Raw genomic sequence first — 19592 nt, forward strand, 5'->3', positions numbered from 1 at the left:
AACCAGAAGACCCGGCATACCTTCCCAGACCAGGAGTAAATATCAGGGGTGGGTTTTACCACCTGCAGAGCTCTTGCAAACAAGTCAGCACGAGATGATGGATCATTTAATCTCGTCACCCTGACTTAAATCAAACTTGCACGGACAAAACGTGGAATTAAAATAACATTTCCAGTTACGCTAAACATATTTAAAATAATTGTTAAAAACGCAAAACCATCCTCCACCTAATGCTGGTTTTAGAGGAGCTGTGCAATGGGAGCCTGACTGGCAACACTGCGAAACCCGAGGCGGACCACAGTGCTCTGTAAGAGGAGTCCGATGGCCAGCCCTGGTCATACAGCTTACAGGGGAACGAGTCCAGGAATCCCTGACAATCCGGCCTGTGGGCCCCGGGTTCTGGCAGCGAGCACAGGTCTCCACAATCCTACACCAGGTACGCACGCAAGCCCGTGGGCGTCCAATCTTTCTGAAAGCAAAGTTTCCAGGCCCGGAGCGCCACAGCTGTCGCACTGAATAATTGATGGCGGGAAAGGAGGGGGAGCCAGCCCGCGCACCTCTCTCCTCCCGATCGAGCCCCGAGAGGTGCAACGCGTGTGGGCTCGGCTCTCCGCCACCCGGAACGACCCAGACGGCCAAGGCGCTGACCCGATGCCACACGGGAGGGAGAGGGGTAAGAAGGCCGCTGGCAACTTCAGCGCCCGAAAGAGAAGGTTACCGGTGCCAGCAGGACCGCAGGCCTGTAGAAACAGCCCCCCCTGCAGGCTCCTGCTGCCCAAGCTTATTTGCCCGCCTGGGAGCCCAGGCAGGGTGCTGTCGGTCACCGCCGCGTTCCACTGGTTAGCCTGGCTCGTTATCCCAGCTGCCCTGCAGCTCCCTCGTCAGGCAGGAGTTCGTTAGCACGGTGCGCAGGGGTTCGAGAGCGCGTGATGTTAAGTGTGGGAGGAGTGAGGGGAGTGAGACCGGAGTATCCAGAAACTGAGCCAGGCCCGCACCCCAACAGTGGATACAAGCCAGTGGCACCCCTGCTGCGTACCCTGGGTACCCCACAGCACTGTCACCTGACCCGCGGGCTCTAGGGGGTGTGGGATTGCTCTGAACCGGCCGGCACGACAGCCTCTAAACCCAAGGCAAATCAACACGCCAACTGAGCTCCGGTCATTTCCGAAACCCAGACATTTGCTTGTCAGAAATAAAAACTAAACATGAAAAAAAACGAGTCATTCTGCCCGTTTTGCATTTTCCTTCAGTTCCGCTGTCTCCGGCAATAGGTGCCAGCACCTGGAAATGAACTCCGAGCGGCTCCCTGATGTTCCCAGAGCCCTTCCCAGACAGCATTCCCACGTCCGATCAGCGAGTGGCTAACAGCTTTCACTGTTAATAAACTTAAAGACTTCCCAATTCATTCCGGTCCCGAGTGCCCCCCCCCTCCGTGGCGCAGTTTCTGAACCCGGCTGTCCACCCGAACCCTAGCCGGCCGCCAGCCGGCGCCGAGAGAACAGGAAGTGAGGTACGTACCTGGGTGGGTGTGCTTCCTCCTGGCCACGCAGTTCTGGTGCTCGTCCTCCACCAGCGGGGCGATGCAGGGGCCGCAGTGGGGGGAGCCCGGCGGGCACAGCTCGCGGCGCTGCAGGGCGCAGTCCAGGCTGCGGGGGCACGTGCTCCCTGCAACGACAGAGAGACGGGCTCAGAGGAGTAACGACCCCCTCCTCAACATCACTGCTCCTCGCCTGCGCTCTCGAGATCAGTCTGTCACTCCGCGGCTGTCCTGACTGACTGCTCGTGCTGCAGCAGGGTTCGACGCGGCTTGTCCGCCCCTCCCGTCGCTCGGAAGTGCTCGGCATCACCATTCAATCCACCCGCTGCCCTCGCTTACAAGGGAGCAATAAGGACGACCAGCTGGGAGACAGGTGGGGGGGACAATCACACTCCGGCTGCATAGCAGTCAGGTCCGCTCCAGGATTTCCAGAGCGCCGGCGACCCTGCGCCAGGCCAGACTTGGCCCCGAGGCTGCCCTCGCCCCTCTCCTACGCGTGGGTACCGGACCGCAGCCAGACAGGTGAGTCTTAAAAAAAAAAAAACAGCTGACCGATCTGGATACGCGGGTATGAAATAAAAAAAAATCAAACTCCAATTCAAAACGAAAGTTATAGAGGGACTGGGTAACCACTAACTCCAGCTCTGGTCCTGGAGAGACAGAGAGACGCAGCATTTCCTGGTTTTCATGCCTGCTGCTGTCGTAATGACATTATTAGGAGGAGATTAAAATCGGTCAAACGTGACACGATCGTCATTCGGTAAGTGGAGAGAAGAGAGCCGGCAGAGCAGAGGCTGGGAACAGGACGGGAGCCCAGCGGGGGGCCGGAAAGCGTGTGGGCGTCTGCCACAGATCCTGTTTACCGCAGATCCTCTCTCTCTGCCAGCGAGAAACCGCGCCGCGCACACGGCGTCGCACTGCACAAGCAACGGAAAAACACACGGAGAGGCTCTACAGCCTGGGGGCTGGAGGGCCTCCTGCGGATCTTACACTCTCCAATGGCCAGGTGATGAGCATCAGACATGATCAGACATGATACACACTCATTAAAGTAGCCCAGCTGGGCCGCCGTACTGCTTCAGTGCTGTCTAAATTACAGGGCCAGTACTGGTCATTCTGGGAACAAATCCTAACCCTCATCTCTGGTTAGACTGGTGACAAAAAAAGAGGTACAATTCTAAAGCAAGCAAATGGCAAATGTTGTGGGGCAGTGGGAAGCAAAACGGAGCACCTGGTGAAGATCCACACGGATACAAGACCATGCAAACTCCCCAAAGACAGGCCTCCAAAGCCAGAATTGAACCCTGGACCATGGAGCTGCGAGGCAGCACTGCTAACCACCACAATCACCACCCCGATAACTCTCTCTCGAGAGAGAGATGAGAAGGAGAAAGATGGAAAGAAAGGGAAGGATGGAGAGACGCTGTGAGATCTGGAGTCAAAGGAGTCTGGCGCCGAGCTGAACAATCCAGCCGCAAAACCCCCGTCTCTACTCATCCGCTCTGGGGCCGCGTACAGCAGAGGACTGTCAGAAGGACTTCCATGTCCAAATTAACTCGATTACCCCGGCCCATTTCACCTCGGACCCAGATACGCCAAGGCCCGCTTAAAACCCGGGCCCGGACATCGCTGGCCCTGCGGGAGACAAACATCGGCGCGAGAGAGGGAGAGGAAAACCAGGGAGAAAGCCAGAGGGGATGAGAGAAGTCTGGCAGCGGGCTGAGATAATCGCCCTGCAGTGACGCACAGGCTTCTCGTTAATCGGAATTAGTGCTGAAATGCACAGCGCAGAGCGACTGGTGAGGGAGGGGCTGGTTAATGGACACACACACACAAGTGATGCACACTCTGCAGCAGGGGGGAGAGAAGCAGAATGGCGGATCCAGCTCACGATCCATCTGCCAGAAGCCTGCGGGGATTAAGTCGGGCGGTGGCGATTGGTCCGGTGACTGTGTCAACAGGAAGTGAAGGGGGAGGGGCCTGGTGCAAGGAGAGCATGCTGGCAAACTGGACTACAATTTCGGACAGGGGCGTTTTGGCAGCGTCTCTTATGTCTGCTGAACGGGACGGGGGAGAGAAGGCTTGCAGGTCCTAGCAAGGTGTACCGGCCCCCAGACTGCCCGCCTCCTCCACCGTAGGGAGCACACCACGAGCTGGGGCAGGGTCGAGGGTTCGACAAGTGAGGGAAATCTCTGGGAATTGGACACATGGAGGCAGAAATGCAGTGGCAAAATATGAACATGCAAAAACGAATCTAAACTCGTTTCCCTCCACACAGATGCACGTACCCTTACGCACAGCGATCCAAGTTTTCAAAGTGCAGAAGACCTCACAGTACTGACCCATCTTAACCTAACAGAAGACTGGACGCTGAATAATCCCACCGGGATTTGCCATCCACACGTCATTGGTCACCTACCTCCAGCTCATACAACACTATTATAACTTCCATTCCTTTCATACCATATTAATACACATAGCGTTGCACAAGAACTGTACATGCCGAGCCTCTCTCTACCCCATACAGAAGCAGTTTCGCTGTAATTAGCGACTCCAGCCCTGCATGAGACGTCTCACTAATCTGTAAACTGGTCAGGTGAGGATGGTCCAGGCTCTTGCCTGGAGAATTTGCAGGATCTAATAAATTAAAATAACAGAGGCAGATGAACCTACTGTAGTTTTCTGCCTGGAACATACTTTCCCCCCCCCCCTTGGGGTCTTCTCAGTTTTTAAAACTCACATGCCTCTCTTCCCAGGCTGATATCCGCCAGGCTGCACTAACACACTGTGCCGTGATACTGCGCTCAAGCAGGACCCCGAGTCAGCATGAGACGCTGCCCGGCCCTGAGACACCCCCGCAGTGCTCTGTGGAGAAGGAAAGCGCCGTGAAGCCCCCTGCTGCACTGGGGCAGTGAGATACTGAGACTTGGACAGCACAGTGACAGTGAGGCACATTCAGGTAAGCCATGGTCAACATGCAAAAACCACCAGGATTCACCTGCCCCCTGGGGTTCCACACAATTCCCCTTCACCCTACCCTCGTCCGCTAGCCTCCGGCACTGAACTCTACACCCCACTGATAACTCAACTCCCATTGCCGTGACGACCGCCATGGCAACTGGCCTGGTGACATCACCAGGTGTGAGTCACCCAGTGCTGATCCGGGGGGGGGGGGGGGGGGGGGGGGCAGACTGGACAGGCGCAGGAGGAACACGTGAAGGAGAGATGATGAAGCACTGCAGCCCAGGCTTTGCACTAACAGCCATTATAGCGCAACAGCGTGGGGAAGCCATTTAAAAAAAGGATCAATGCAAGAGACACTAAAATCGTAGAACACTAGACAGGCCGCGTTTAGAATACTGCACACACATTCGGTCACCATGCTACAGAACATTTCTCCGCTCTAGAAGCAGAAACCCGGAGCAAACGGATGCATGCGGAGGTTTAAGCAAACGCCCCAAACCGACAGGCTGGTGGAATCATTCTCTTTAGTTCTGGACAGAGACGGTTCCGAGAGGACCTGAGAGAGATTCAGGAGATCTGAGAGAGAATGACAACTAGCACGTACTCCCGCAAAAATCCCCATTCCACATGGTGGGGTGGTGGCCTGGTGTGGCGCACTGCGACGCCTGCCCGTAGTGATAAAAACGTGAAAGGTCACACTCCCTAACCAGCACTGGTGCCAGGGACTCGTGCGCCAGGGCCGGCACGCTGCCCCCCCTCAGCGTCTCCCCTCGCTGTTCGCACTCACGCTGGGCTCCTCCTCCGCCACACACACACACGCTCACAGATTGCAGGTTATCTAACAGCCAGGCAGGCCCGCGGAAGGGCTGACCTTTCACGGCTAACAGCTGCCGCACCGCCCGCTCTGCGCCTCGCGGTGAGTCAGCGCTCAAGGGAAGGGCATCGATCCCAGAACTGCAACTCGCGGACCGCCTGGCCGAAACACCGGGCCGTCCCCGGATCACAGCCTGCAGGAGCTTTTCATACCTGCAGGTTGGGGAAAAACCGACCGCCGACAAGTGCTCAGAACGGCCAACTCCCAAACGGAAGGAGTCCGAGACTGGGGGATGCCGGGGCGATCCACGGGAGTTGACCAGAGAGGCAGGTCACGCCTGCACCCGCCTGAGCACACGGGACCCACGTTCAGCTCCAGCACCTGCGAAGAAGCCCCCCCTAAAAATTCCCGAAGCCGGCCAATTCCCGAGGTGGAAAAGACACGGGGGGGGGGGGGGGGGGGGAGGACAGGACCTGGCAGCAAAACAGGAAACGAAGGACACCGTTAAACCCCAGCGCCTGTCCTGAAGCTGTCAGTCTTGGAGCGTTGCTAGAAAAACGCACTTCTAAAGCAACTGGACTCGCTGTCCTGGAGGCTGGAGGCTGTGCCCAAGACTGCCGGGCAGAAGGAAAGGAACCTTTTCAGTCTTGAAAGGGATCTGACACAGGTGTTCAAAAGGCTCCGACAGTCAATCCGACGGATTTCTTGAAATCAGGCGTACCGAACGGCCTCCTCGGCCCTTCAGCATGCACGGACTCCAAAAGAGACTTAATGTTAAGGAGACAAAGGTGGAAGCACTGCACATGGATCTTATTCCCACTTTTTGATGTCCGTGCGTCCCCCCACCCCCAGCTCTGTGCAACATCTTTCACCAGCAGGAAGTCTGAGGGGGGAAGAAAAGGGAAACTGCCACAGAGGTGTGAGCTCTGCAGCTCCCAGGAGAGCAATGATGCCCTGTCCTGCTGCGGCTCAGATCGCATCCATCCGGGAATGACCGCAGCACGGCCTCTTCCGGTAATCAAACTCCCAGCCTGGCGACGGGCTGCTCGCTCACTGGGAGCACCGGGACTCCCCACGCCGTGCGATCCAGGGGATACAGGTGCCCGGGGTCTCCCTGCTCCACGCTTTCGCGAGAGCGAACCGCGCAGGGTCCCCGGCCAGCCAGCACAGCTTTCGAGACCACTCCAAGCAATCCCTCAGGAACACACAGGTACCCCAAAAACAGCTCAGCTGTGGGATGAGCAGAGCCCAAGGAAGTCAGGGACAGTGGTGACCTGTGGCCTGGCTGGCTGGCACGGAGGAGCGGCAGTGCCCACCAGGGGGCGCCGATGCCACTGGAGAATTTGGGACAGATCTGCTCGGCGCGGACACTGCAGAAGCAGGCGAGCGGATGGGGGGGGGGGGGAAGGACTGTGCAGCTCTTCTGTGGGCCCAGTCTTGTCGGGGTGATCTCTGCCACCCAGGAGAGAAACGAAGAGGACGCGCTGGCTGTCAAACCAGACACCCACCCCGACAGCGCAGCGGCCAAACGGAGGACCCGAGGGGAAAAAAACTCGGAGCACGTGCAGCTCGGGCCGACGGCAGGAGGCAGCTCTTCACGGGAAGAGTGGTGGGTGTCTGCGACTACCGCGCCAAGCCTCGAGGCTCCAGCCGATTCCCCTGGAGCCTTCCGAGAGGAGGCTGGGTGGGGTTCTGGCCGCCGAGCCGTCGCTGAGCAACCGAAGGAGTGGGATGTGGAGAGCTGGGCTCGCTTCCCACCCACCCCCGTTGTTCTCCTTCACCGCGGTGCGGTGCTCCTGGACCAGCAGCGCCGTCTCAAAACTGGCCGCTCTCTCGGTCTGCCCTCCTGCGCGCCACGCTGCCCCTGTGCCCATCCGTCACATCCTGCCCGCGTCGACGGATGGGTCACGCCTGTTCCCAAGGAAACCGTTGCCTAGCAGCCAGACCCGGAGACGGCGTGGGTTTCCTGTTGGAGTCGGGGATCAGGAAATCCGCACAATGGAGAAGGCACTCAGGCTGCTTGACTGGCAGCTGCTGGATAACAGCATTCACACTGCAATTTTTATTACTCGGATTAACCTAAATGATCTACTCAAGACAGCAATAACAATAATCCTTATCAACATCGTCATGTTTATGCGTGGCATGTTCATATAAAATCCCGAAGCAGGAGAAAAATTTCCTTACAATAAACGGCGCTCTCCTGAAATCTTCAGCTGGCGTGATATGGTGGGTTTATGATATCAAATAAAACAGACAGATACAGGGGATGTTGACGCAGAGCCTGACGGCACTGTGTCGCGTGAGAAGAGGTACAGCTGAGGTCTCCAGGTCTTCAGCCGGAGAGATCAGAGTCCCACTCACTCTGTCCATACCTCCCCCTGACCTCTCTCTTCTCTGACCTCCTCCTGTCTCTTGTCACTCCTGTCTCCTGTCCTTGACTCTTCCCTACTCCTCCTCTCTCAGTCTTCTCATCTCCCGTATTCCCTCCTTTCCCCTCCCTCTCCCCCCTCTCCGCAGGCCAGGCGCCAAGCGAGTCGGAGCCAGGCCAGGCCAGTCGATACGGCATCCCTGCCCCTCCCCCCCCCTGCACTGCGCCGGCCGCCAGTCCACTCGCGCACTAACTCAGCTGCCATGAGGGGGTCCCCCCCAGGGGCTGATCAATCACGCCGGCCTTTCCTCTCTCGGCGCACTTAGCAGGAGGTACATCGCAACCCCCTTCCTCCGGCTGAAGCTGCCCTTCCACACCCCGGACAAAGACCGGAGCTCAAACGGCAGGACCAGCGGGACCAACCCCGGGGTCAGAGGTCAAGAACAGCCCAGAACAGCCAATGAGATCTGCCCTGCCCCGCCACAAAACCCCCGTTGGAGCAAAGCGTTTTTCCATTGTGACCATATGGGTGATCTGCAGCTCTGTACAGTGGGCTTAAGCCCTTCGGGAAGAAAAGACTACTCACACATGCACAGGTGTACAAGGAGGCTCATGCTAAACACCGCGCCGTACCACCAAGACCACTGCAGCTGCATGATAAACGCTGCACCTCTCCAAGAGCACTGCTCGGGCCCATGATGGCTGGCCTGGCTTCACCTGCACGATGCCCTGCACTGCCGGTGTCCTACCAAAGCTCATGCAGATGAACCGCCTGCGATTAAACAGAAATCGCATCGCTCACAGGGCCGTACACCTGCACGCCAAACAGCCACGACAACAGTGCCTCCCTTCCGTGTGACCTTGGAGGTGCCATCCCAGCAGCAGGCCTCATGTTTAACTCGCAAATATTTGATCAGGCCCTCGAGGCCTATTTCCGGTCTACGACATCAAACGTGGTCGCTGGCGAGGAGCTGGAACCAGGAAGGAAGGGCAGAAAGAAAAGGTTCAAGATTAGAAGAGAACGAGAGGAAATTATGAAACACCGGGACCGAAGGAGAAAGCAAGGCAGAGGAAGGGAGAACCGAAAAGGTTGGGAATCAGGACCGGAGAGGAGGAGGTGTGACCACCTGCTGCTAACGAGAAAGACTGGATCTTGCTAATTTACTCAAAAGACTTTTAAATAAACAGATAAAAATGGCTTTTTTTCTGCGGTTTCTGAAATGTGGAGGGCAGTTTCAGTCCATTTCACACCCCGGTTTGTTTTCGCCTCCTGTCCCTGCCACTGAACTGCGATATCGCGCTCCTGACAGCTCATCTCACACCTCCCCACCCCCACCCCCCGCTGAGACTTGGCTCCCTGCTGGAAGTACGAGGGCTGAGGAGGCTCTGGCAGTGGGAGGCTGGGAGCAGGAGACGCGTCTCTGACACCCCAGCATGAGCAAGCACACGCACTGAAGCGCCCAAACTCAAGTGCATCCACGTGCACGAACACACACGTGCATGCACGCGGACAGACTCACTCCAGGGGCAGCGTTAAGGGTGTGGAGCCTCCGGAGACGACTTGCACTGCAGACCTGTGCACGAATCCCAAATTCCCACCAAGGTTCTGAGGAAGAGGAAAGGAAGAAGGAACGTTGTGTTGACAAGTCCTTTACCTGGTGCTCAAAGCCCAGGTATGAGCCCGAGCCTGTAAACAGCATCTCGAGACAGCGAAGACAGCAGCTGAGGCTGCAGGCTGCAATCTACTGTCTCTTGCAATGCAGCACATTGATTTCCACTGGGGGTGGGGGGGGGTCTACTGGTGCCGATCAGTCTTGTCCAGCATGCCCCTTTTCTGCTGATTTTATCTTATCAAAGCAAAACTGATTTCATCCTCAGTTACACAGGTTCCATCCTGCTGCACTTTAATGTAATTCGGCCCGTCACAGCCCAGGCATGTGGGTAATTTCATTTTAGACAGGTAATTCATTCCTTATGTTTATGAGCTGAAAATGCCCTTCATCCCTAAGGATCCCTTAAGACACAGGTGGGATCCACTCCATCCCCCACTGCGCAGGGGACGAGGGCGAGGGGAGAGGTCAGCTTCTCCTGCTGAAGGGGGTGATGGGATTGACCCTACCCTTCCAAACAGTGCCCTGGAACCTCTAATAATCAAGTAGTCTGGACCCGAGTACAACATTTCGGCTGAAATTTCTTTAACAAATGGGGTCAACGGTTGTATGAGTAGAATTGCGTCACGTTCATAATGCAAGTGTAATATTGAACTGAGTGCCCTTTTGCAGCATCGTGACAAACAAGGGCGCTGTCTGTACTGCCTGGCAAACTGAAGCGTCCGACTCTCTGCAAGAGGGAGATAAAATGATCCGAGAGGGACTGGAAGAAGGAAACGGAGAGACGGGCACGATCGTTGAACAGACAGGGCAGTGCTGTCAGCTTCCGTACGCAGTGACGAAGACTGCCGTCACTCCAGGGAGGTGTTTCAGGAGTTCTGGAGGCACTCCAGCTCATGGTTTCACGCTTTTCACTCCGATCACATCACCCCAGTGCTTGTGTCCTCGCAGTGGCTACCAGTGAGATTTCAAACCGATATCAGAAGAACAAGAATCGCGGGCCTTCCTCCCTTCAGGAGCTCCTCATTCCTTTTGGACCCGATCGCCCACGGAGGTCCGACAATGCAAATTGACCAGTGGCACCCAGACACCGCCCGCAGACTGCTGGAACAGGGCAATCAGCTGGTGCACTCCCTGTGCCTGCAACTCCCTCCCAGTCCGAACCAGGAACACTAGATTCTTCTCCAGACTGGGAACCAGTCTCTGCAATTGGAGAATTGCAGAACTGCCAGCAGCTGGAACTGTATCCGGGTTTGGCGTGCTCAGGGCAGCCCTGGTGCAAGTAGCCCTACTTTCCAATCCACTGGTACTGTACTGGCCCAGCAGTCTCATTCATCCCTGCCGATCGCAAGCAGGATGAGAGTGGTTGCTAGGCAACAGTTAATTGAGATGAACTTCGAGTGCATGAAGACCTTGCCTGGAAATACGCAGCTTCTGGTAAATTTAGAAATTCTGGAGGAAAAAAAAAAATCACAAATGGAATAATAAAAAAAAAAAAACAGACCACTGAGAGAAACGGTGATTGTTAACCTCCGTGGAACTTTAATGATGTTCTGGTTATTTTTAAGTAGACTGTACAGCGAGCAGAGAGATCTGTGGTGTGTGTGTGTGTGTGTGTGTGTACACTCATGCACACCAACTCGTTTCACCCTCCACCCACGCACCAGAGAGGGCACTCTCGCTGCACCACTGAAAACAGCCTCACAGCCCGGAGCTCTCAGACACCGAATGCGGCGTTTGTCCGCACAAATTTACTGCGGCTCCTGCAGCCGGCACAACCCGGAGCGGAGCGGACTGCTGTGGAGTGGGAGTGTCATCCGCAGCAGTTCGGTCCAGAGCTCCTCACCAGATCTTACTGTCATCTGCTTTCTGCCTAGAGCTCCTGCCCTGTCAAATGCACTTTTTCAGGCCGGGGTTATAAAGCACAGCAGCCCAGGCGCCTGCAGGGCACTTTCAGAAATAAATGTTTAAACAGGAACAGGCTGTGCACACAAAAACTGTTCACATGCATCAGGAGTTAACATTAATCCTATTGTGACCGACGCCCCAGCAAACTGGCTTGCCTGAGGTCGGAGCCACAGCACAGAATTTCCATGCATCCCTGCACCAGCCTCTACCTTTCTCACCCCAGACCTGACGCTGCTGCCTGCCTCTACCCCAGGCTTCTGTAACCCATGTCCTGCAGTGTCCCCTGCGGGCTTTGTAAAACATCCACACCTGAAGACCTAGGAGAAGCCCAGCAGGAAAACCTGTGTGGAGCAGTGTGGCGCGGTGGTCGGGGATCAGGCTGTGGGTTCAAATCCCAGGACAGACATGTCAGCCCCGTGGATGAACGTAAATGACTCACTAGGCCCTCCATGACTAGGACTGGATGCCTTAACTGTAACCCTAGACCCTATCATCATCCAAACTACAGCCCAGGGCTGCCCAGCTTACCGTTACAGTGGTACAGCCAGTTCCTTAATTATAATGCTGGTCCTGTTAATTATCATCTAATTAAGAAGCTGGTTGTAGCAAAAGCCAGCAATGCAGGTAAGGGGGAGGCCTGCAGACCGAGTACACCTGCTGTACACCTTTCCCTAGATATAAAGCTCTACTATCTGGAATCATAAAATTGGAACTGTCCGCTGGAGAAGTCTGGGGGTATAGAGGTCAACCTGCAGCCCGTGGCCTGTGAGCAAATTTGGAAACCCAGAATAACATTCCGATGAGATCAGACCCCTCTGCCCACCAGATCCCTTTGGATTGAGTGTCCGGAGCTCTCTCCCTCACATCCAAGCCTTCACAGCACGGCCCAATTAGAAACTGTCTCACTATCACTGCACAACCTGCTCCTGCAAGAGTTTCCATCCGCGTCCCTGTGCTCTGCTGGCTCTGAGAGCCGATCTCAGAAGGCCATTCCAGCCGAGTTGCTGCAGTGGTATTAAACGCGCACACACACACACACCGCGGTCTCGCAGAGCCTGTCCACGACTCTGCAGGAAAGATTAATCGCTGCGGGGGGGCCCCCGGGTGTCAGAAATCCAGTTGCTGTGCAAACAGGTGGAGCCCGTTTCTCAAGTCGGATAGCAGCCGAGCACCACCTCACTCGCACACAGCGAGACACAAAGCACAATGCATACCGGCTCACAATGCTCTACACGCGGAGCGGGCAGTTATGGGGAGAGGACTTCAGCAGGAGGGGCTGAACAGGACAAACTGGACAGAGCTCACGCGCCGAATCCACAGTTTTAGTTGCCAGGTTTCCAAAAGAGCTGCCATGTTCTTTGCGTTTTGTGAGCTATACGTTGTGGCAGTACCTAGAGAGAGTGTGTTAATATTTCAGAACAGAACGCTAATATAAAATTCTGAGTGCTGAAGTGTTAATATTCTACTACAAAATATACTGTACACTACTACAGTACAATATTCTATTTTACTATAGCTATAACAGTGCGACACGTACTGTAGTGTTAATATTCTACTATAGTACACCAACACTCAACCCAAACTACTGCAGCATTCATTTTGTACTATAGTATAATATATTCTACTATACTATAGCTGTGACAATACCCAGAAACAGGGTGTATGATGTACAGCAGCATTAATATTCTACTATAGTATAATATGTTTTAGAATACTAAAGCTATAACATTACCTGAAAACACAGCAGGTGAAGTACTGCAGCATTTATATTCTACTATTGTACACTGATAACGACCCCCAAGGGAGTAGAGAGACTTGTATTTATCTCTATATTAAGAATCCACAATTCCAGTCTTACACATAACTGCACCTCTTCATTTTCCTAATGGGTTTACTGATTTGATTGAAATTTGCTTTCCTGTTCCAGAAAACAGGGGGCTGGTGATATTCAGCTACGCCACACTGCTTACGGCCTTATGTAACCGGATTAACGCCCACACGGCGTCTCCGAACCCGCACCCGAGACAGAGGAGGGGGCAACGTGGGCAGCAGGGTGGACAGAGCAGGTGAGCGCCGGCAGGAGCCCTTCAGGTGTGGCTAGGAGTCGCCCCTGCCCGTCTGTAAGCGCTCTGCCAGGACAGGCTGGCTTAGCCAAGGGCTCATGAGCTTATCCTCATGGCTGTGACACCTGCTGGGGCTCAGGGGTGACACTGCGACTTGGGAGTGATCGATCCCTTTCCACAAGCTCCTGAGAACACAGGGTGTGTGTGTGCTTGTGCGCGTGCGCGTGGCTCAGGGGTGACACCGTGACTCGGGAGTGATCGATCCCTTTTCACAAGCTCCTGAGAACACAGGGTGTGTGTGTGTGTGCGCTTGTGCGCGTGGCTCAGGGGTGACACTGTGACTCGGGAGTGATCAATCCCTTTCCACAAGCTCCTGAGAACACAGGGTGCGCGTACGTGTGTGTGTGTGTGCATGTGCCGTGAATGTCCAATCATTCTCTAACCCCTGTCCAGGGCCTTAGAAGAACATGAGGGAGGTCAGGAATGACCTTTCGACCCATCTCGCTCGCTGCACAGCTAGGTGTGCCCACACGAGAACCCACTCAGGCCGTCCCACGGAGCCAGCTTTAACGGCCCGGGCCAGGGGCTCGTCTCGGACCCCCAGAACTCTTTGTGTAAAGAAGTGCTTCCCGTTTCGTAGGGGGAAAACGACCCCTTATAACAAAGCGAACGCAAGCAGCTGCCAAGGTCACAACACTCCGACAGGGAGAAGCAAAACCTCTTGGCACCGCGGAACTCCCCGTCTTCCAAAATCCGGAGGAAGAGAAACGGAAAAGAGCCCGGAGCTCCCGGGGGAACGGCCTGCAGGAGAAGTCGGAATGCTTAGATCCCAAAAGAGAAAAAAACACAATGGAAGATGCAAATCTGCAGATGGGAGAGAAGAGCCAGCTGCAGGAACCGATCCTCCGTTTCAGGGGGATGACAACGGTGGATCCAGGGAGCTGGGAGAGGGGTGAACACCTCCACGCCTGGGGAATGTTTTGGGGAAGCTTGTGGGACTGGAAACGTTTGCAGGAAGCCGTAACAGCTCAAGTTACGGCCTGGAACCTCCTCCCCGCTCTCTCCTCCGGCTGACGAACAAGGGCTCCTCCGTGATCCAGAAGCAAGACTGGGGTGCCAGGGCTCAACAGAGGCCCGTGCAACACAGCGCCACTTAGAGGCACATCTGAGTACGGCCTCCACCCAGCACAACCACAGAAGGGGCTGCTCGCATGGCCTCGCTGCTCCTCACCACAGCAAACCTCGCAACTCCCGCCAGCGCACCCCAGCGGCTCCGTGCACGTGCAGCGATTATGCAATAGGATGGCGTTATCTTGGACAGGGTTATGGCGCCTCTGATGAACGGACTGACATTTAAAACACTGCAGAGGCGCCATCGGGCTTTCCACTGATCAGCACCTCGCGGCGTCGAGAGACACTAATCCACCCGGAGTGACGGAGAGAGGCAGGAAACAGGAATGTCCCCGTGCGCCCACATACGTTCTTGGGAAAACGGGGATACCCGGGTGAAAAACATCTGCTGAGAAGATGCTCACACCTGGGCTCCTCCTTGAAAACTGAACCTGGGGCTGTCGTTTTAATGGGAGAGCCCCTGAGCAAAATTAAAGACAATCCACACCAGGGCTAATTCTGTGGCTTCCCCGGTCTTCTCTGAACATGAAAGGAGTTCAGTAAAACCCAGGAGAGAGGCACAGTGGCTCCAGATCTGTACAGAAGAGGCTGGGTGGAGAGAGAGAGAGCTTGAGCAGCACGCAGACAAGTGCTATTCCTGGCTGGGAGGGGTGTTGCTCTGGCCTGTTCCAGTAGCTCTGATAGCGCCTTTCCATTACGCCACCGCGATAAGAGGCGTCAGGAGTCCGAGAGCCACGACCTCTGACGCCTGCCTCTCCCCCACGCCGCTCAATCCCAGCAAGCTTTGCTGGTACGGAAAAAAAACAAAAAAAAACAAGAACAGGCACAAGCAAAAGAAGACCACTGAGCTCGTCTAGTCTGTTTGGCAGTTAGCAGCTGCCGTTTAGTGAACAAAACCAGGGTTTCGTTTGCTTGTCGGCTTCAACAACATAACTTATTCCCTGCTCCCACCACCCTTTGCGTAAAGCATTCCCATACACGTCTGCCGTATACATAACCAGGCGCTGGTTGTTGGTTTTCTCCGGCGTGCTCAGGTCTGTGGGTGTGGGAACAGCGGTATCCCCTGCTGTGGGCTGAGCGGAGCCCCCTTTCCCTTCTCTCGCCCACCCCTCTCCCATAAGGGCACCAGAACTGTTGTAAACGAAAAGCCAGTCGGCCCGTCTCTCCCCCGCCCCTCCCTCCTTCCTTCCTTCTCCCCCTCACTGCTGCCTCAGTGAGCTCCGTCCCAGCCCGCACCGCGAGACGGGAGGAACGCAGGGCGGACGAGCACCAGGCCGGAGGCGGCGTCGTCGCTGCTCGTGGGAGACAGACTGAGCAACACAGCCGCTGATGGCAAGCAGGAGGACCCCCCCCCTCGGACAGGCAGTGAGAGACCAAATAGGTGCAAAGCGCAGACTGCGGTTTGAAGGCCTTGGCCTGATATCTTGGGATGCAGCCCGGCTCCCTGCAGCGGGAACCACAGCCCGTTTCACGCGCACAGGACGGGTACTCGCGCCCGATGACCGACGTTTCCCAGCTGCCTTCATAGCCCCACGGGCCGCAGAACAGAGAAGGAAAGAACGGCCAGTCCAACAGGCCGACAGCACGGCCCTTTATTTATCGCTGCTGTAGAATCCATCATTTTCTACCGGACCACGGAAGAAATTCTCATTTGCAATGAGGAACCGGAGGCAGGGCCCGCTCCTGGAGCAATCCTGGCACAGCACCTTCTCCGAGGGCGGCTTAGAGCTCCGCTGGGGATTCGAACCCGAGACCCGCGGCGGGGTTTCATTCCGAGTGTCGTTTCTCACCGGGACTTCAGTCCCGTTTCCCCAGACGGGGTGCAGCTCAACCCGAGGGGACCCCAGCGGGCGAGCGCTGACCCTGACCACACATCAAGCAGAGACCCCAAGTCTTTCTACACTCCTCCATTCTGAACACCGGGAAACGATCAAAAACGAATTTATTCAGCGTTCGTTTCCAGGACCGATTAGTTTAATTGCCAACTGCCGAAACGACAGAACGCTGGAACAGTGGTAGACCAGGACTGGCCAACACCTCTGACCTCCAGACAGACAGAGAGGGAAAGAGCCTGCTTGGCCGATCACTGGGACCGGCAGCACCAGAGACCCCGGACCCCAAACTCCTGCAGCCGGTTTTTCACGAGCAGACGGGGACTGGTTTCGATCGGCTGTCTCGAGAGCCCTGCACGGCCACGTTTTAAAAGGGACCAGGATCAAGGCAATGAGGGAACACAGACTGGGATTCGCAGCACTTAAAAAAAAACACATTTTTTCCAAATTCACCAGCACAGCTTCGGCATTTACGACGGATTTTCTAGCTTATTTTAAACTGGTCAGGCGTTGAGCCCTTCGCAGCTGGATTCCAGTACTTGACGACATCATGCATTGCTGCGAAGGGGCTGATGAGACCCAGGCTGACGATCCTACCCATCAATTCGTCAATAAACGCATCTCATCCTCCCCCGCCCAACTCCACACACGTGTTTCAATTCCTGCTACAGGATGATGTCAGAATATCACCGTAAACAGGCAAAGGGGGTCGAACCTTAGGCAGCACTGCAGCCTAGCGTGGAATAACCCAGGGATAGAGGTGAGGAGCTCTGCCACAGGTGTCTTCCCATCTTCGAGGTAACAGTCACAGGGCAAAGACCATAATGTACCGGGGTACCCTGCATTTCCAGACGAGCAAGTGGGAGACCCCAGCTGGCTCTGCTGGGGGAACTACAGTTGCATACAGCAGCATAGCCAACTCTATCTCGCCACAGTCCACGGGTCTGGGCATTAATAAAAGGGGGGAACTGGGAGAATCCCATGGGATTGAGAGGAATTTCCAGTCTGACTCCAGCGTACGTTTGCGACCAATCAACGACTCGGTCGATTCCGGCAGCGGCTCAGCCCTGCTCCCGAGTTCATCGGTTCTCTTTCCTTTCCTTCCGCCTGGCTGTGCGTGGGGCATGTGTGTCTGGAGCCCCCGTTTCCGGACACGGTCGCGCTCGCACCTTCAGCCGAGAAGGGGCGCGACGCGAGCTCGCGGGCCGACGTCACAGCCTACAGCCCGGCCCCCCCCCCCCCCGGCGGGCGCGAGAGGGGGCTTCGCGGAGACAAACGTACCATTATTCCCGGGGAATAATTAACACCAGCCGCAGGAAATTCGAGACAGGAGCGGGGACAAAGGGCCCGGATACCTTTGGAAAGGGCTGTACCGTGTGTTGAGCAAACGCTGGCGCCGTAAACAGTAACATTAAGCTGCCATATGGCACAAAAACACGGCCCGCCCTCGGGTGCCGGTGCCCAGCTCTCGACACAGTACAGGGGATTCGCGGATCCCAAAGGGTCGGGCTCTGGGGGTCAGGTCCTGAGCCCGCAGGGGGGGAATTGTCCAATTTTCCTCCTTTGACGCCCCGGGCTCACAGGACAGGGGTCCCGGGTCGGTACCGGCGCTGCCACCTCGCGGAAACCTCCGGGCACCGTCCCGACAGGAGAGGGGAAGGAGAGCGGGGCAGATGCGGACACGACAGACGGTAACAAACACTCATTGTTTAAAAAAAACACACACACACACACACACAGCACGTTGACAAAACAAAAAAAAAACAACACAACCGCAATGGTTCGAATTCGGCCGCCATATTCGCGCCCCGTTTCCGAGACAGACGGGGGGCCCGTTTGTTTCAGCACAAGAACACCACGACACAACACAACACAACACACCGCAGCCCGTGTGTTCAAACACGACGCTCCACCCGCAATTACCGGGACGTCACCAGCGCGACCCCCTCCCACGACAACAACAAAAACACCGTATCCGAGCTTCAAGATGGGTCATATTATTAAAAATAATTCATCTTAATAACATCAGTGACGGTAGTAACGCGACCCCCGTGTTATTTCAATAACATTCTGAATTGAACACGCACAGCCACATCAGCTACCGTTACATATGGACGCTATCGCAGATAGCTGCTGCGCCAACGAGCGGAGCCCCCACGTCCCGTCCTTCCCGGCGCACGAAGACCGAGCGGGTTGTCTCTCCCTCCTACCTGGCAGGCTGGCGCCGACGGCGAGGAGGATCGCGCAGAGACAGACCCCGAGCGGCAGGGAGGCCCCGGGCCGGCCCGCCGCCCCTCTGGTCTCGGTGAGCATCCTAGTCCTTACAGCGGGAGAGCGGCACACGGGACGGGGAGAGCGGGGGCTGTCATTTCCCCATCCTCTCTCCGGGGGGACACAAGCGTAGGCGAAGAGAAATTAGACGAAAGAAGAGAGCTCTTGGTGCACGGCTGCTCCGCTCCAGCTATCCCGGCGGCTCAGTGACAGCAGTAGCCCTGCTGCGCGCACGACGCGATGCTCTGTGCTTCTGTGGAAAACCGGACTGACCTGGCGGGGAGGAGGCGACCTGTCGTCAGCTGGAGGGAGAAGAAGACGTGGGGGGGGGGGAGGGGGCGGAGCTCCGTCCTGACGCTCGCTGAGCCGCCTCCGCCCGCCCCCCCCCCCCCTCCCAACGCGCACCAGCGCGGTGACGTCACACCCGGCAGGTAACAGGTGCGGCTGTGGCTGAGCCGTAGCAGGTGCAGAAAGAACAGGCGAGTGCAGAGTACAGTCCAGATGTATATGTTAAATAACAGGGAACAAGTAAGAGGTTTATTCCATGCTGAAAAGAGAAGACAGGAAACGCAACGTCTTGGCTGTGAAGCCTTCAGGTGCTCACACTGAAACGTTGTGTTTTCCCTCTCCTGCGTTCTCAGCAGGGAATACACCTATTACTTGTTCCTTTGCAGACCATGCATGCTGACGCAGCTCCCCACCTGAGCTGTTAAAAGGATGATTTCATTGATAAAGTGCTGTACACATGGAACAGCAGATCGGGGGAGGGCTGGGAACTGCTCACCCTGCCGAAGCCAGGGAGAACCTTAGAGCTGACTCGAGAGCAGAAAGGACACCGGGGTTAAAATCCCTGCTCTCACAGCTGGCAGCCCACTGGAGCTCAGCAGGCGTGAGCCTGGCCAGCCCCTGGATGGGAGACCTCCTGGGAAAAACTAAGGCTGCTGCTGGAAGAGGTGTTAGTGGGGCCAGTTCCGTTACCTAAACTTACCTAAGCAGCTGTCAGATTTTGTTCATTTGCTTCTTCCAGGAGAGCCCAGAGTTTGAGCCTCAGTCACCTGGCTGCAAAATCTGTTCTACACACCTACCACTCT

At 55.9% G+C, this 19592-nt stretch overlaps 1 protein-coding gene across 1 annotated transcript in view; it reads right to left on the bottom strand.

Annotated features, from left to right (window-relative positions):
- npdc1a (neural proliferation, differentiation and control, 1a) overlaps positions 1-18776 on the bottom strand; it is a 32925-nt gene extending 14149 nt beyond the window's left edge. The window contains exons 1-2 of the mRNA XM_088940475.1: positions 18441-18776; positions 1519-1665 (exon numbers count right to left, since the gene is read on the bottom strand). Coding sequence (XP_088796601.1) covers positions 1519-1665; positions 18441-18543 — 250 coding nt within the window. The 5' untranslated portion in view covers positions 18544-18776. The remainder of the gene's footprint in view (positions 1-1518; positions 1666-18440) is intronic.
- Between the last annotated feature and the right edge of the window lie 816 nt (positions 18777-19592).

The sequence above is a fragment of the Atractosteus spatula genome, chromosome 23, assembly GCF_055471065.1.
Source record: "Atractosteus spatula isolate fAtrSpa1 chromosome 23, fAtrSpa1.hap1, whole genome shotgun sequence".
Classification (NCBI taxonomy): Eukaryota; Metazoa; Chordata; class Actinopteri; order Semionotiformes; family Lepisosteidae; genus Atractosteus; species Atractosteus spatula.